At 37.5% G+C, this 18,076-nt stretch overlaps 1 protein-coding gene across 1 annotated transcript in view; it reads left to right on the top strand.

Moving 5' to 3' along the window:
- The first annotated feature begins 380 nt into the window (after window positions 1–380).
- The window catches only part of LOC131190545 (voltage-dependent P/Q-type calcium channel subunit alpha-1A-like), an 84,797-nt gene continuing 67,101 nt past the window's right edge, over window positions 381–18,076 (top strand). Inside the window, exons 1-2 of the mRNA XM_058167881.1 lie at window positions 381–476; window positions 1,234–1,373. Coding sequence (XP_058023864.1) covers window positions 441–476; window positions 1,234–1,373 — 176 coding nt within the window. The 5' untranslated portion in view covers window positions 381–440. The remainder of the gene's footprint in view (window positions 477–1,233; window positions 1,374–18,076) is intronic.

Raw genomic sequence — 18,076 nt, 5'->3', positions numbered from 1 at the left:
ATGCCTTCTAAGGATGCAGAAACAGACAAAATCCTGAAAATTTCAGTTCCATTCTTGCACCCTACAGAAGGAGTTCCCCTTTGTGCATGGACTCCTTCCATAGGGTGCATTAATGAAGCCCAAATTGGGAAGATTCCAGTTTCATTCCTGCACCCTGCTGAAGGAGTATTCTTTCTGTGCGTGGAGGAGGGAAGTTAAGATCCTTCAGCAGGCAATTCTTTTAGCCAGGCCCTAGAGATGAGAGGGAACCAAAATCCAAGCAAGATAAGGAGTGTGGGGTGACTCAGATGGGTGGGGGAGGCCCTGAGAAGGCTGCATTTGTGTGTCTCTGCACAGGAACTGAAGATCATAACTGGATTTCAGCAAGGAGGGTTTTTAACTCCTGAGCAGAGACAGCATAGTAAGAAAAGGAGCATTGGGTACCTCAGGGAGGAGGAGGCATGGTGCAGCTACAGACAAGTGTCTGTCCACTCAAGGTCTGAAAAATCTTGCTTGGATTTTGACAGGATTTTTAGCTCCTAAGAGAAGCCTCCTGTGGTCTCCCCCAAACCCTTGGGACACAGTGAATGGAGGGATTGTGATTGTTTAGCAAAGCAGCCATGTGAGCTTCTCACCTAACAACTGCTTTGCTTTATGACTAAGATTCCAGTCCTAATTGTGGTCGTAAGTCGAGAACTACTTGTAGTGAGTGAGGAAATATATATATGATCATGCAATATGATTATTTTTTTCCCAATGGTCTTTTAGTCCCCAGTATGGTAAATGGTGCCAATCTTTTATAAATATAATTTGCAAGAGAAGTCTACATTAATGTAATTGATTGATTTTAAAGGAATTGCAAGACTGGCCTACCCATGTTTGCAAAGTAGGATAAAAATGTTTAGAATATTTTCATGCCCAGCTAGATGTAAATAGAAGGTAAGATCCTAGTGAGCCATCCACACTATGTGGTTTCCTTGGTAATTGTATGCCGGTCATATTACCAGTTGGGCCCCAAAATTTTCTCTAGTGTCCTTTAGATATTTTGGACTCTTCAGTCCCAGTTACAATAAATAATGGCAGGGATGTCCACAGGTGGTAAGGGGGAGGGGGAAATCAAGCTATATAACTATCAGATATATGTACCTATTTTTGGTTTAATGAAAATAATATGGGGTGGCAATTTGTCTTTGAAGAAAATATGGAGTAAAATGTAATCACTAAGTAATAATATTTTTACATAATCTTTTTTAGGATGACACTGAACCATACTTCATTGGAATATTTTGTTTTGAGGCTGGAATTAAAATTATTGCCTTAGGATTTGCTTTCCACAAGGGATCCTACCTAAGGAATGGGTGGAATGTGATGGATTTTGTGGTGGTTCTCACGGGGTGAGTAGCTAATTTCTTAATTGCCATCAGTTCTTAATGTTTGCCTGCTAGTTGTCATTAATAGTCACTGACCAATGACTAGACCAGGAAGAAGATCTGAAAATCTTTGGCTTTGTTGCAGCAGAAGAGGAATAACTAGTCTGAAAAACAGATTACTTGGTCTTAATCTTCTGATTTAAATTTAACTTATGTAATATATAAAACATAATGTATCTATGCTGATTACAGGCAGGTAACATGATTTCAGTTAGTTAAATGCTGACTTGGCTGCTTTGGCCAAGTTATTATTTACTACTAGCATCACCACACAAAAATTGAATATGTGATTTACATAAAATCATTACATGTATCACCTTTAGCTCAGTAAATTACTTTAGTCTCAGTGTGCCTTACTATGCATTGCTGCTTGTGTATCACACATTTGCAGACTTGTTAAAAATAGTTACAGAATATGTTCTGGAAGTGGGAGATGCATATAGCCAATCAATAATAACCAGTTAAGTACCTCCTATAACTGGTCTTTATGTAGTATAAATAGTCTGTATATTCCTTTTTTGGCTATTTGTATTCTGTTTGTAATAGAACTTTACCTCCACTCAGCTCAAATCGTTTTGAAAATTTGTAGGGCCAGTACAGAAGAAGTTGTATCTTTCTTATAACTGTTGTGATGCTGTTTCAAAATTTCTTCTCTGCTGTTAAAATCCTGCTTTATTTTCAATCTTACAAAAACAGGCAGAAAATTAACCGTGTTCTTTGCTAAATACCAAGCTGATGTTGCTTTGCCTTTTTCACGTGCCAATTTTTATATATGAAATTTCTACGCATTGTGCTGTTTTTAACAGTATAACTTTGGGGAATGGTGCATGAACATGGCATTCTGGGTCTATATGTGTAACAGGTACATCGTGTCTGTAATGCAATGTCTTCTCACTTTGCTGGTTTGCAGCAGGGCTCGTTTTATGCTGCTTCACAGCCTGCTAGCAATTTCTTGAGAACAAAAAGTCCTTTCTCTGAGCAAAGACCTTAGTTTACTGAGCCTTTTTGATATGAACACATACTCTGCAGAGATGAGCATACATGTTAAACAACTTGCAATTTAGAATGACTGTGTTTTGCTGCTGCTGCCTATTCCTTTCCATCATGCTTTGTTTCATCTGGTGGCGGGGTGGGGGTGTCTCAGGGTAGGGTCAAAAAAGTCAAGAGGCTGCCATGATGATGCAACACATATTGAAGATGACCATCCTCTAGTGATTTTTTTTACCATTCTCTCTGAACATTCCTGCCTAGTATCTTGCTATATATAATTAGTGGTTTGACTGCAGGGATAATCTAACTTAAAAAAATATATTCCTAGTTGGATAGATTGTGTTATATTAGAAGAAAAAATGAAAATATTTTCTTTCTTCTGAAACAAAAGTAACACTAAATTTGATCAAGGGAAATCAAATCCAAATGTCATTTCAATTAGGAAACTGATAGAGTATTTAGTTTTAAGAAAATTATACATCATCAACTAAGTCCCTAAATACTTGAGATTAAAAAAATAAAATTAATAATGCCCTTTAACACAAATGCTGATATGACAAAGGTACGTAATAATGTCATAAATTCTAATTTTTGGAAGAGATACTTAAGGCAAGATTCCTACTATATGGAATTCTCTTTCTGCTCTGAGTTTATTGTCTTTCTCCAGATGTTCTTTCTTTCTTCTTCATAGTGTTTCCAGATTTGTAATTTAGAGTATACCAGAAAACTCTCAAAAGCAAGAGTTTCAAAATGTTTCCCCACCCCCCAGATTGAAGAATATGTCATTAAGGAAATCTTGTGAAATCATTTTTCCAACATATTTATTTGTATATTCTTTTTTTAAGACATGTTCTTGAATTCTAGAATTACATTTTGAATAATATTTGGGATGTTGTTGTAGCTTGGACCATGGGGGTTTAGGAAGGTGCAGTATATGGTCTTTACTGGTTGAAAATTGCAGATGAAATGGTAGATTTCCATAAAGGAAGTTATGACAATATGGCACTTTGTACAACAGAGCTGAAATGAATGTGATATTTTAGTTTTTTGCATTAAAGATTAGAATCAGACTTTTAAGGGCAAAATGTTTATATTAGTGATTATAGAATTGATAGCAGTTTTCTGGTATCTTCATTTATATGAAAGTATTTATCTTTTGATTTGTTTGTTTATATATACTAAAGAATAAAATAGACAAATACATATAGAAACCATAATCTCCTTCGTGAACTTTGATTAGCATCGAGAAACAGAAGACTATAGTGTTCAGCATTTTACCACAATGCCTTAACAAGATATTAGTTAGTAAGATGAATTAACATTACAGCTGAACACTGCAGAGATAGAGCCCTAAGTCTTCATGTTTTGTGTTTTAGTTATTCTAGTTATTCCAGACGTACTGCATGTGTGCCTTGAAGGATAAAAAAATGCAGCAGTCCACTGAAAATTTCCTTTAAATAAACTTCATCGTTACTAGGATGTATTAATACAAATATATTACTGCTCTATCACAATGTTCTAGAAGTGAGCTCTTAGACTTTAGAAATGATCTGTTTAGTTCAAGATTTCTTGAACTAAATCATGCAAATGCAAGTTAGGATGGTCATGTGTTTCAAATATTACTTGATCGCCACCATTGCCATCTACTTAAAATGCCACTGCCTGCTGCATTCCTCACAGGATGCAGCTTCTTAGTATGCCAGGCCATATTTGTTTCTTGATTAGGGAGTCTTCCCTGCATTATTACTTAAAGGAGCTTTCTAGTTTCTAGACGTGTCCTGAATGCCAGGCAGCCTTTCTACACAGCCTGAATGGTGAAAAGAGAAAGAGGTTTCCTTTTAGTTATGCTGAGAAGTAGCTGGACAAGCACACTAGCAGACCTCGGGTTTGAAGACAAATTGTAATAACTGGTTCTTGGGAAAAAACAATTTATTCTTCTCTAAATATCATTAACATGTCAAAATAGTAGATTTAATATAAAAAAATTAAGTCTTCCTTTCCCCTCTCAAAATTAATTATTTTAGTTCAATTTTTATATAACCCAGCAGTTACTCCCACAGATTCCAATGTATGTAAATTATATACTTCTTTTACTCCAATTTGATTTAACTATATTAGTGTAAAGAGACTGTCCTTTTTGTTTGTGGCACAGTATTATTGCGGCATAAATGCTCATAGGCCTGGAAAATGGATTTGATTCAGGGCAGTGGTGAAATCCAAATTTTTTTACTACTAGTTCTATGAGCGTGGCTTGATGGGTGTGGCTTGGTGGGCGTGGCAGGGGAAGGATACTACAAAATGCCCATTTCCTCCCCACTCCTGGGGGAAGGATATTGCAAAATCTCCATTCCCACTCCACTCTGGGGCCAGCCAGAGGTGGTATTTGCCAATTCTCTGAACTACTCAAAATTTCCACTACTGGTTCTCCGAACTGCTCAAAATTTCCACTACCGGTTCTCCAGAACCTGTCAGAACCTGCTGGATTTCACCCCTGATTCAGGGTAAGAATCTGAAACTCAATATTTAAAAGAAATACAAAAAAATCTAGAATCTTTTAGTAACAATTCCAACTGTATTCCCCATTCTTTAAACCAGCCTACCCCTCTATACAGTTAAAAACTTACCAAATCATAGCAGTCATCTGAATCCAGAGATCTTATAGTCTTTTATTAAATAACCGTAAGGCATCATCAACTACTTCTGTAGGAGTCTGTTGTTCTATGAAGATCTTCCTTCCAGATTAGGTCAGAGCTGGTCAGTCGTGCGTCAATATTTCATGCCCTCAGTGCAATTTATAAATTAACCTTTTAAGAGAAACCATGTCCCCAAACTCAGAAAATATAAAGCTGAAGATACCAATTAAAAATAAACAACTGTTTATTTTATTCACCATTCTAAAGCCTGCAGCGTTCTGTCATTTGAGGTCAGAATTATAAAGGAGAAAGGGTAAGATAGTTGTATGCTGCACTGATCAGACCCCATTTGCAATCCTTTATTTGGGTTTGGTTGCCACAATACAACAGGGATGTTGAAAGAGTGTAGAGAAGGACAAGAAAGATGGTGAAAGGTGTGAAGACTAAATCCTATGAAGAACAGCTAAAGAAACGGAAATTTTAGCCGAAAGTAAAGAAGGCTTCCAAGCTCCCTTCCAACCCGTGACTGCAGAAAGCCAAGATAATTACACAAGTTTCCAACATACTTTGAGTTCTTTTTATCTTAGATTTTATTTCTATTTTAAACTGATTAAGACAGCTTTACTTCTATTGAATTAAGAGTATGGAGTGGTTGCTTTTGCACCAGTCTTTCTAGATTTTTTTTGCCTCTGTCTTTGATCCTCCCCACTTTATTACATACCACAGAATAAAATAGGGAATATTTTTACTGAGGAAAGCATTGCCATGTAGAGAAATCTACCAACAGCCATGTATGGGCAGGTTCCTTAACTTTCTTTCCTCTTTCCCCACTTACTTCTTATCCCTATTTATTTTTTATTTCCCCCAGTCAGTATTAATATTGGGTAGGAAAGGAAAAACAATTCTTCCAAGAAGTCTGAAGATTAAACGTAACTCCTGTAGCTGCAGTCCTGTCTACTCTGCTTCATATCGTAGATTTTCAACCAATAGTTCATGACTCACAATTGAATCACTTGGCAATTGTAAATGTTACAACACTTTCGTATTGTATTCTAGCAACCACTGATTAGAAAAAGTAGAGCAGGAAGCAAAAAGAGAAAGACACAGAGATTAAAACAGTGGAGGAAAAACCTGGATTAAATATGAGCCCGAAGGTCATGCCTTAGATGTTTACCTATCTGCTGCTCAGGCTATTCATAGAATATTGAAGTAAAATATTATAAATTCTTAAACATTAAACTCAGTGATTTTAACAACCTTTATAATATATTTAGACGACAGTCCTGCACATGGATCATGTTTCAGAATTTAAGCCAGTACATCAGGGTTCTACTTGACAAGCTATCTAAATCTATTCTACCTCAGCGAATAGAAGACATAAAGCGATATCAAAAGTGCTTGATAAGAAATGTTGCAGAGGATTTCTGTATCTTTGTAGTTGAAAGGAATTATTTGACTCCTGTTTGAGTTAATTATTATTTTAGGATTTGTCACAGGAAGAGGTAAAATGTCAGAGAAAAAAGGCATTATTGATAGACTTAGGAAGCATTCCTGCTTTGTAAAACAACAAAATAAATTAATTTCATAGTTGAATAAACTGGATGACAGAGACCTTATATATGCTTGTTAGCTCTATTATAATAACTATCAATTATTAAGCTATGGAGAACTAATACTACCAACAAACGGGGAATAGAAATTAAATCGAATTAGCTTCAAATGTAAGAAATGACCATGTGCTAGGGGCGGATGAACTGGTGGAATAAAATATATAGAAAAAGCTTACTTTTGAAAGAATGTAAGAAAAGTCTCAAAACAAAGAAAAAAATTACAGAGTAATAATATAAAAATGCTAGTATAAAACCCTCTTTCAAAATAGTTCAGCAATAATTAATAGAAATAGAATCTCATTAAAATTCCGTTGTCAAAACCCGATCCAAACAAATTAACTTAGAACTACTGAAAGTTAAAAGAAGAAAATACCTGAATTAGATCAGATAGCATCCCATGTTTCAGGAAAATGTTAGTAAAAATCACATTCATTGTTGCCCTTCTTCTCACGTGTACTCTGTAAAATAGTGTTCAGCCTACAAAATGCAAGCAGTGAGGAAGCACAATTCATATGTGCAGCTACTGGGATCAGTAGCTTAAAAATGAGGGATCCTTAGTGCTCTCTGAGCTTGCCTGTTTTCTTGCAGATGTTTCATTACCCTAACTAGGTAACATCATCAATGCACTGATGATATTACATAGTTTGGGTAATGAAACATCTGCAAAAAAACAGACAAGCTCAGAGAACACCAAGGACCCCTCATTTCAATCCTGAGCTACAAATATTCTCCTTTATTGGTACTTAAAAATGAATTTTCCATTCCTAGGTATGTTAAATGTTTTGGATAATCAGGGAGATAAACAGATGAAATATTTATTATGTTTGAACTTTTGAGTCTAATTGTCAGGGTTACAAGTAACACCCCCAATGAAATCTGCCACTAATACTTGTTCTTTTTCTTATTTTTTTGTCCCACCTAGATCAGGACTAGAACTCACAGTCTCCTAGTTTTTAGCCTGGTGCTTTAATTACTAGACAAAGCTGACTCTGCTTTTTTATTTTTATTAAATAGGAAAGAAAAAAGAAGAGAACAAAAAAGCAAAAAAGCAAAAATACACATAGGGAAACCAATTTAGTTTTAATCATAGCATTAAACTTTGATCACATGGAATAACATTCATCATTGTTTACATTAATACAGAGACAATTCTTGAGCAGAGAATGAATACATATAATCAGTCTAAGACTGAAAAATTCAGAGTCCCCTTATCTTTCCTTCTGAAAAGCACCTTTTATCTTTCTGCTATACACCACACCCAATAACTCTTTTGTATAAGGAGAAAAATTGAAGTTTTCAGTACAGGTAGGCCTCTACTTAGAACCATAACTGGGCCGATAATTATGGCCATAAATCATGGCAGTCATTAAATGGGTCACTATGTGCCCGTGTCCAATTTTATGAACTTTTTTGCAATAGTTGTTAGGCGAATGTTGTGGCTGTTAAGTGAACCCATTTTATTCAGGGGTGTGTGTGTGCCAGAAACTGGAAGTAATGAACACCAGAAACCAACAACAACAAAATGGGGCCACAAGTGGGATGCTGCAAATGCAAGTTGATTTCCGAGCACCCAACATGCGATCACGTGTCCAGTGGTAGTGGTATGGCTGTCAGAACTTTGGAACTGGGTCATAAGTAGTTCTGAAGAAATCTGTTCTAACTTTAAATGTCAGTAAGCAATAATTTGTTAAGTGAGGACTAGCTGAACATAATTTAAGATTAGTTTCTTATATTTATATTACTTTTATTCTAAAAATATATTAACAAATTTATGAGCATTAAACAAAAGGATACAATGTGTTAGTGGCACCTTATTAGCATCCTGAAGTTGACAATCCTTTTAATGTGTTATCTGGATGTCTGCTAAATATGAAAGAACTTTTGTTGAGTTAATCTCATGGTAAAATACAAATTTGCTATTATTTAAGACCCCATTCATGTATTCGTTCATTCATTTTCAAAGCCATCTTGATGGTTCTGGGAAATGTAAAGATTAAAAAAACCAACTTGATTCATTTAAAAAAAATTATAGCTGCCCATAAGGACAAAACATTCAGCAGTAGACAAAACATAAGTAAAGAAGGTCCTTCTCCCAAATCCTGGAAGAGAAACCGTGTTTTAGATACTTTCTTAATTAGAATGTCCCATATTTGTTGATTTCAAAGTTGTTACAAATAATTAAATATATATCTACTCAGCAATATTCTTTAACTGTTTATTTAAAAAAGACTTAGATTTACAGACTCCAAATGTATTTCAGTGTTTATTTTAAAAAGCCTAAATCAAAACTGATAATAAATTAAGAGCTTAGATGCAGCTAATATTTCTAGGTTTTAATTGAATATAATATTGTTCTGTTTTCCCTCCAAAGAAAGGAGAATCCTGAATTTTAAAATTAGTATCTATAATAAATAAATCTGAAAATCAAGGAAGTACTTCGGGGACAAAAGGCAAGGAGATGGGTAGGTTGCTTGCCAGTTAAGCAGAAAAATATGATACACCTTAGCTATGTAACATATACGTGAAATTTATCAGGCAGGAACAAGCAGATTCACCCATGAGGGTTCAAGCTAACCACTTTATTATGTTCTACAGGAATCTCCCCAGGCTGGCAACCTTCTCTTGAGAACAAAGAGAAAAGACTCCAAGGAACTTGGGGTGGGGGTTCTAGCTCTTTTGTAGTTATGCAGTGACTCCAGATTAACTTTGCACTTGAGCCCTCCTCCCCGCCAAGCTGGGTGCTTTCCAGAAAACTTCCAGGTGAGGTCCTCTCCTGGTTTGGGGTCAAGTATCATTACCGTGCTGTAAATCTCAACCCTGGACTAACTGGTTGATGCTGTCAAGGTTTGCCCCAGTCCCAATCTTTTGTGGGGGTCTGCATGGGAAGCAGCAGGTTCAAGCACAACTCTCTTCAAGATCAAAGGCTATGGGTATTTCATATCATCCATTTTCAAGATCCAGATTTTAGCAGCTGAACCTCTTTTTTCCTGCGTTTTTGATTTTCTAGACATATTTTGCCAAGATATTGATACACATTTTCATTAGTTACCTTGATTTGTTGCTATGTTATGCCAGGAAATGCATGTGGAGTTGGATTTTCTTCTTTGTTTAGATTCCTAGGCTACTCAATCTTGGCAGTGTATAACCTTTTCCTACTTCCCTTGAGGTGGAGTATTGGACCTGGTGAGAAGACCGCATGTCCCACTTCAGATAGGAATTCTGGACAGCTGGTTCAGAGAATTAATAGCTGCTAGATAATCTCCTTTCTCTTCTTTGACAGAGAGACCTGGCCATTTTAGCATTTAAAATAGTGCCTATTGTGTCATAAGCACCATGGTGGCTGAATGCGTTCTTCTCTTCGTTAATCTGGAAACAGGCAGACCAGAGTAAGAAACAAATGTGATAGGGGTCTGAAACTAATTTTATTAGAACAGCTATAGTTACAGAATCCTGCAAGACTAAATATGTTCCCCTCCTCTCTCACATTAGGGGCACGTTTGAGATATTTTCTTAAATTTGCTTCTTAAAATAGGCTTAAGCATGCTTGTTGGCTGCTTTCCCATTTTCCTTCAAGGTCATTCTGTGTGCCCTCTGCATCGAGAGCCCTAAGGGTCTTGTGCTTTGGATGTTCTTTTTTCTTGTTCAGTCAACACAGATCAAATACTGTAAGTAAGTTGTCTAGATAAGTGTACACGTATATTCCCTGTGATCTGAGTTGCCCTCAAAATACAGAATACAGGTAGTCCTTGACTTACAACCATTCATTTAGTGTCTGTTTGAAGTTACAATGGCACTGGAAAAAGTGTCTTATGGCTCTTTCTCGTGTCCCACTCCTCCGCTGACAGCCGGGTCAGGGAAATCCGAATCAGGCGTGCCTCTGCAGCTCTGCCAAAGTCCTAGCAAAGTCCTCAGGGCAGGCAGGAGATCAGAAAGTGACTTCAGCAAGATATGTTTAGACTTTGCCTGACTCAGAGAATGCCAGAAAGCAGGTCCTTTATATAGGCCATGGGGTGTGGCTCCATGACTCAGCACTTATCCAGGCCTGCCCCTCCCTTCCTTCTGTTGCCTCCGTCTATCAAGTCTTCTGACGCGAGGGTCACTCCAGTCGGCAGCTGTTGGCAATAGACCTCCCTCAGGCTCACATGCTGTGGAGGAGGGGGAGGGGTCTAGTTGCTCCGTTTGCCTGGGCATGGAGCCAGAGCTGGGGGCTGGAGATATTTCCTCCTCTTCAGCCTGTCTGGGCATGGAGCCAGGGCTGGGGCCGGGAGGCATACTAGGACATTCCTCCGTGTTCGGAAGCAGATAAGAAGGCCCCGGCTGTGGTGAGATTGGGCGAGACACAACACTCTTTTTCATACTTTTGGCTGTAGCAGCATCCCAATGGTCACGTGATCAAAATTTGAACACTTGGTAACTGCCTCGTACTTATGACGGTTTCAGAGTCCCGGGGTCATGTGATCACATTTGCGACCTTTTGACAAGCAGAGTCAATAGGGAAGCCAGATGCACTTAATAACTGTGTTACTAACTTGACAGCTGCAGCGATTCACTTAACTGTGGCAAGAAAGGTTGTAAAATGGGGCACAACTCACTTAGCAACTGTCTTGCTTAGCAATGGAAATTTTGGGCTCAGTTGTGATCTTAAATTGAGGACTTCCTATACAGAATAACGTGTTGGAAGGGACCTTGGAGGTCTTTTAGTCCAATCCCCTGGCTAAGCAGTGGGGGGGGGGCAGATCTTGTCTTGCCATTTTCTTGCCTATTTTGACAAATGGTAGAACCTTTAACTGACATTGGGGACCCTGGTTTTCACTCTCAGGAATTTCCTATGGGATAAGGTAGATTAAGATGGATAGATCGATCTCCTGTTAAGCCCAGTGAGGCCAGGGCGTCTTTTTTCTGGAACCACTCTATGGTTGATCTTAGAGTTTTCATGCAGATTTTTAAATATTTCATATAGTAATTCATTTGTTTCAGTTTCAAAATGGTTTGTCTTTCTTTGTTTTGTGTAATAATGAACAACGTCGAATATGATCTATAGACACTTTTGCATTATGCAACCTGTCCAGCTTCATTCATGCTCAGAAAGTGATTTATGGCTTTTTTGATTGAATGGTATAGTACCAGTGGTGGGATTCAGCCAGTTCGCACCACTTCGAGAGAAGCGGTTGTTAACTTTCTGAGCAATTTAGTGAACTGGTTGTTGGAAGAAATCATTAGGGCAGAGAACCGGTTGTTAAATTATTTGAATCCCACCACTGTAGAGTATCTTGTATGATCTGGGATGGATCAAAGTCATCTTGCCAAACTGAATTCTATGCTTAGCTGCTTAGCCAGGGGATTGGACTAAAAGACCTCCAAGGTCCCTTCCAACACGTTATTCTGTATAGGAAGTCCTCAATTTAAGATCACAAGAATTCTAGTATGTGGAAGATTGTCTCTGGATTCATATGTCTGATATTATCTGGATTCCTAGATGAGTCAATAATGTTAGCCTTATGTCTACAGAGAGCTCTGAGAGTAATTGGTGTTGGTACCATACCTCTTGCTCCTGGGGGAAGATGTTACCCCTGAATTGTTTTAGCGTTCCTGATCATTCCCTCAAAATTTGTGCCTCTATAGTCCAGAGACCTGCTTTGGGTGCATTAGGAAAAAAAATGGATGGGGTAGCCTGTTACCCTTTCCTTTTTTATTTTAAAGCTTTAGAGACAAGTCTTTATCTTTGTCTTCATTTTGAAGGCCATTTAGGTTGTCTCCAAAGTTTGCCAGCCTTGAACAAACCAGGAACAAGGGTCCATATTCTGGTTCTTCATGATGGTTCAAAACTGATGTTATCCAGGTTGGTATTTGTCATAAAGGGAATAGGTGGCAGTAGCTTGCTCATAGCCTGCCTGAGCTTTCTATGATCTGGTGGAATGATTTGAAATAGATGTCTAAACCATAAGATCAAAATCACAGCAAATGGATATGGAAAGGAAAGCCTGTCTTCTAGTCCCTTAAGCTCCTCCGGTTGTCTGGAGTAGGAAAGGTTGAGGGGACATTGACTGGCAAAGCCAGTTGAGCAAATGGCAGGCCACTGTTCTCTTGGCAAAGGGTTCCCACCACCAGCAGCTTTTATTTGCTCCCATTCTCAGGTCATCCAGCTCCCTGAGAAATGTTGATGGGCCTTCCAGTAGCTGTGTTGCACAGCTGTAGTCTGTACTTGGCAGCTGCAACATATTCCAGGTTCTGATTTTTAGGGAAGGAAAGCACCAAAAGGAGGAAGAAGAGGCAGTGGTGGTGATAGTGGAGCAGGAGGAGGTTTTATAGATTGAGGGACTCTTCAATGAAGCCAGTGCTTATTCCCTCTCCAGATCAAGGCAAGGCCAGAATTGGTGACTGAATTACCCCTTTCAACCAGAAGCAACATCAAATAAGTTCTAAATCCTGCCTCCAAGACAAGTGAGAAGGAAGTACCCAATGTAGGTACCTTGATTCTACCATAGGAAAATCCATCATTATCAGTGTTGTCTGGAGATAGAAAAAATAGTACCTACTACTGTTTGTTTAATTTGGGCATATGAGCAACCATAATTTGAATCAGAAGGAAAATGTTCAAATATGTAGTGATAAGGAAGGAAGGCAAAAATCTGAGTCAGCAGCTAAACAATGGTTTGGCTTTTATATTCAAAGTATTTTATTACACTAAGTGTCATAGGAAATGTCCTTAGTTCAGTACGTAATTATATTAGTCATTATACATATTTAAAAATCTGAATGAGTTCCTGTTAGTAAAATATATTGTTTCCCTCCTTTCTTGAGATATAAAACAAAATATTTGTTCCATTTCCTCAAACCGTTGCTCACATGTACCCTCCCTTAGGTACACCCATACAATATATACACATATTGTAGATGGGAATGGTGGGTACACAGACAGGCAGCTGGCAGATTATATCAAAGAGATGAGTTCTGTTGCTAAAGCAACCAATATGAATGAGCATAAGAAAGCAACTGTGGAGACAGTGAATGGGAAATGGCCAGTTGCTATGGAGACTCTGTAAATGGGAAGAGCCCCTCTGGTGTAAGCAAATTCATCAGCAGGCAGCAGTGTTTCTCACACTTCAAGTGATAGGGAAGTGACTTAGAGTTGAATCACTTAGGGTGAAAGGACTGAGCTCAACAGAGGTACTTCCAAGATGAAGACCCTTGAGTATTTGTAGGGACAGGACAACAACCAGAAGTGTGTAACTTGAGAAAAATGACTGCAATATTTGTCAAATGTGCAGACACACTTACAGAATCAGGTGCATATTTTTCCAGGCACCTCCCGAATTGATTCCAACTATTTAAGTCATGCTGTCTCTATTATCCATGAGTGCTGAAAGATCCCTTCTCTTTCATCCCTTTTTGATTACTCACTGTAGTTATAGTCTCAGGGCTCCAATATTGCTTTTCTTAGTGCCATTTTGGCCTTATTTGCCTTTACTGATGCAGACATCCTATGCTGATTAGTCTTATTGGCTGTAGTGGTGCCTTGCTGTCAGCAATATTAGAATGGTATGACAATATTATAAACACTCAAAATAAAAATACAGTGGGTTATTTAAGAAAATAAATATGACATAGGTATGAAAGCAAAGATAGTGAAGAAAAATAGCACATACAATTAGAAGAGGTGGAAATATTTACAAGGCCAGAGGTTGTTTTTTTTTTAATTGCTTGGCTCCATCAAAATTGGAGATGATTCAACTTAGCTCTAGCCCCCACTGTCTGAGTCATTGATTTCTGAGAAAGGAAAGTGGGAGTTGTTATTTTATCCTATGCTCAGCAGCTTCAGCCTTTTCCTCCAGATTTGTCTGCCACTACCTATGGCTATGTATTTCCCTTCTTTGTATTTATTTGTCACTTCACAGAGGGTATTTGCATTACATATGTGCAATTATGGGAATTAAGAGCAAGGGTTTTTTTAAACTGAATTGCTGTTGCACAAATATGCCATAATGTCTGCTTCTTGTAATTGTTCCCAGTAATTATTGTTTGGGCTGAATTTGGGCATTATTTCAGTTCTTCCTGCAAAAGGAAGGGGGGAAAGCCTCTCTTGTTTTCAACTGGGAGAAAAGTTGCTTGATTCATGTAATTATAATGCAAATACCTTTCCTGTAGTAGAAAAAAAAGTAGCATGAAAATATTCTCCTTTTGTAAAGGTTTGTCTGTAGCGATGTAATTATGGACTATAGCATGCCTACACTAATTGCTGTAGGAATTCACCGTAGACATCTTTGAATGGATACATGAAACAGTGCAGGCACAGCACAGCACAGCACAGCACAGCATACTCAGCAGATCATATATGCATTGCAGTCCCCTGAGCTGGCACTGATCTGTAGTCAACTTAATAGTGCATATAAGCCTCAAGGTATTTGGTTCTATTTATCTTTCTCGGATCCAGGGCTTATCAGCTTCTCTGGCAAGATTTAACAATATTTTTAACAGCTGCTACTGCAAATTCCTTATTCTTCAGCCAAGACAATTTATATTTGTATTGTGTATTTCTGGGAAATGAGAGCTAAACTTTTCATAATGCAGCCTAGTTGATGGGTCTGAGAATCCTCAATAACGTTAATTTCTTTTTCACTACTCCAGCAGAGCCCCATTTCTCCAGTTTGTAGTTTCAATCAATGGATTAGTGTGATGTTTGGAAACTACTTCTGCAATCCTTCTTGCTGGATTGTGCAAATGGACACTCAGAGGTTATATTAGTTAATCGCAAAAAGAAATAGGACATGATAAACTATTTTTCCCTCACAAGGCAAGCTCCTTGGAACCTAACAAATGTCACTGTGGATTAAAAAATATTTGGCATTGCAGTCAATTTAGTCACAAAATAACGACTAAAGCGAGTGCTGGGCACAGTGAATCTAATCTGAGGGAGATGGACGGTTAGAAATAGAAAAAATAAATAAGAAAGTAAGTAAGTAAATAAAAGCAAGGAATGGCATATTTATCTGAAAGAGATGATCCTAAACTCAAGAAGACAACACCTCCCCATAGAAATAGTAAATGGACACACACAAAACACATAGAAACACAATCCTATGCAATGCCCACTTTCTCGTCTTTTGGTTTAGTAGTTTTAATTGAAACCATTCCTAAATAATTTGCCTCTCCAATAATGTGTATCTGTGTACATGTGTGGGCATTTACAATATGCGGGAATGTATAGTGTATCTCTCAGGAGCCATGGTTTGAAGATAAGAGAAATGGCTGGATGTAAAATACAATTTAATACCTGCTACTAAAATAAGATACGTATTTATAAAATAAAGTGATCCCACATTCTACCACATACACATAACATAAGCCATTTTTACATGTAGACATAAACATGCACACATAATTTTTTAATTGTCTGTTTGTTTATTCAATTTAATAGAATTTTAATAATAATAATAATAATAATAATAATAATAATAGAATAGAATAGAATAGAATAGAATAGAATAGAATAGAATAGAATAGAATAGAATAGAATTTTTATTGGCCAAGTGTGATTGGACACACAAGGAATTTGTCTTGGTGCATATGCTCTCAGTGTACATAAAAGACAAGATACGTTCATCAAGGTACAACATTTACAACACAATTGATGGTCAATATATCAATATAAATCATAAGGATTGCCAGCAACAAGTTATAGTCATACATTCATAAATGGAAAGAGATTGGTGATGGGAACTATGAGAAGATTAATAGTAGTGTAGATTCAGTAAATAGTTTGACAGTGTTGATGGAATTATTTGTTTAGCCTTTGGGAAAAAACTGTTCTTGTGTCTAGTTGTTCTGGTGTGCAGTGCTCTATAGCGTCGTTTTGAGGGTAGGAGTTGAAACAGTTTATGTCCAGGATGCGAGGGGTCTGTAAATATTTTCACGGCCCTCTTCTTGATTCGTGCAGTATACAGGTCCTCAATGGAAGGCAGGTTGGTAGCAATTATTTTTTCTGCAGTTCTAATTATCCTCTGAAGTCTGTGTTTTTGTTGTTGGGTTGCAGAACCGAACCAGACAGTTATAGAGGTGCAAATGACAGACTCAATAATTCCTCTGTAGAACTGAATCAGCAGCTCCTTGGGCAGTTTGAGCTTACTGAGTTGGCGCAGAAAGAACATTCTTTGTTGTCCTTTTTTAATGATGTTTTTGATGTTAGCTGTCCATTTTAGATCTCGCGATATGATAGAACCTAGAAATTTGAAGGTTTCTACTGTTGATATTGTGTTGTCTAGTATTGTGAGAGGCGGAAGTATGGAAGGGTTTCTCCTAAAGTCTACCACCATTTCTACGGTTTTGAGTGTGTTCAGTTCCAGATTGTTTTGGTTGCACCACAAGGCTAGTCGTTCGACCTCTCGTCTATATGCGGATTCGTCATTGTCTCGAATGAGACCAATCACTGTTATGTCATCTGTGAACTTCAGTAGCTTAACAGATGGATCATTGGAGATGCAGTCATTGGTATACAGAGAGAAGAGAAGTGGGGAGAGCACACAGCCTTGGGGGGCCCCTGTGCTAATTGTACAGGTGTTTGATAATAATTTGATAATGATGATAATAATAATAATAATAATAATAATAATAATAATAATAATAATAATAATAATAATAATAATAATAATAATAATAATAATTTAATTTTTATACCGCCCTTCTCCCGAAGGACTCAGGATGGTGCACAGCCAGATAAAATCAACAATCAATGGATACAATACAAATAAAAACAGTACTAAAAAACTTACTGTCCCCTCTTTCTAGTAACAAATATGGAGATATGGGACCAAGAGAAGGGCTAATTATACAAGTAAAGGAAGAACAAAACAGGATGGAGATGAAATGGTGAAACTGAAATAAAAAGAGAAGGCCTGTTTAGACTGTACAGAAATAATTATTGTTCAGTAGCTCCATGCAAGCAACATAATCTTCAAGCTAATCTTTTCCATTTAGACACTGATTTACACTTCAAACTCATTTTTGTTTTGTTTTCAAAAGATTCTTATCAGCTAAATACAAGATGATACCCACAGTATTTTAGATGGTGAGTGTTCCTTATAGTACACAGAATGGTAACCTTGAACAAAAGTCTCCCCATCCTGTGATTGTTTCAGATGTAGAAAGATCCCTCAGCTTCCCTTTTCTCTTTGGGGTTATCGTTTCATCTCTGCTGTTTGGGGGGTATGCAACTCATGGTCACACAACCCCTGGAAGCTTCTGGTGTGATGCTGCCTTTAGTTTTTTCCTCGCTCCCCTTAAACAATAAAGTGAATTGTTGGATTTAAATTCACTAGGATTTTGTTCTTGCACCTTGCTAGGATTCTCATAGGGAGAAAGATGAGCAGGATATAAATAACAAAATTTGCAACTTGGAGTTTTTTAATGCATTTTTATACAGCTTGACTTCTTCATGTCA

The sequence above is a fragment of the Ahaetulla prasina genome, chromosome 2, assembly GCF_028640845.1.
Source record: "Ahaetulla prasina isolate Xishuangbanna chromosome 2, ASM2864084v1, whole genome shotgun sequence".
In the NCBI taxonomy this organism is placed as follows: Eukaryota; Metazoa; Chordata; class Lepidosauria; order Squamata; family Colubridae; genus Ahaetulla; species Ahaetulla prasina.
Note: the sequence above shows the minus strand (reverse complement) of the source record. Positions and strands in the feature narration are given on the sequence as shown.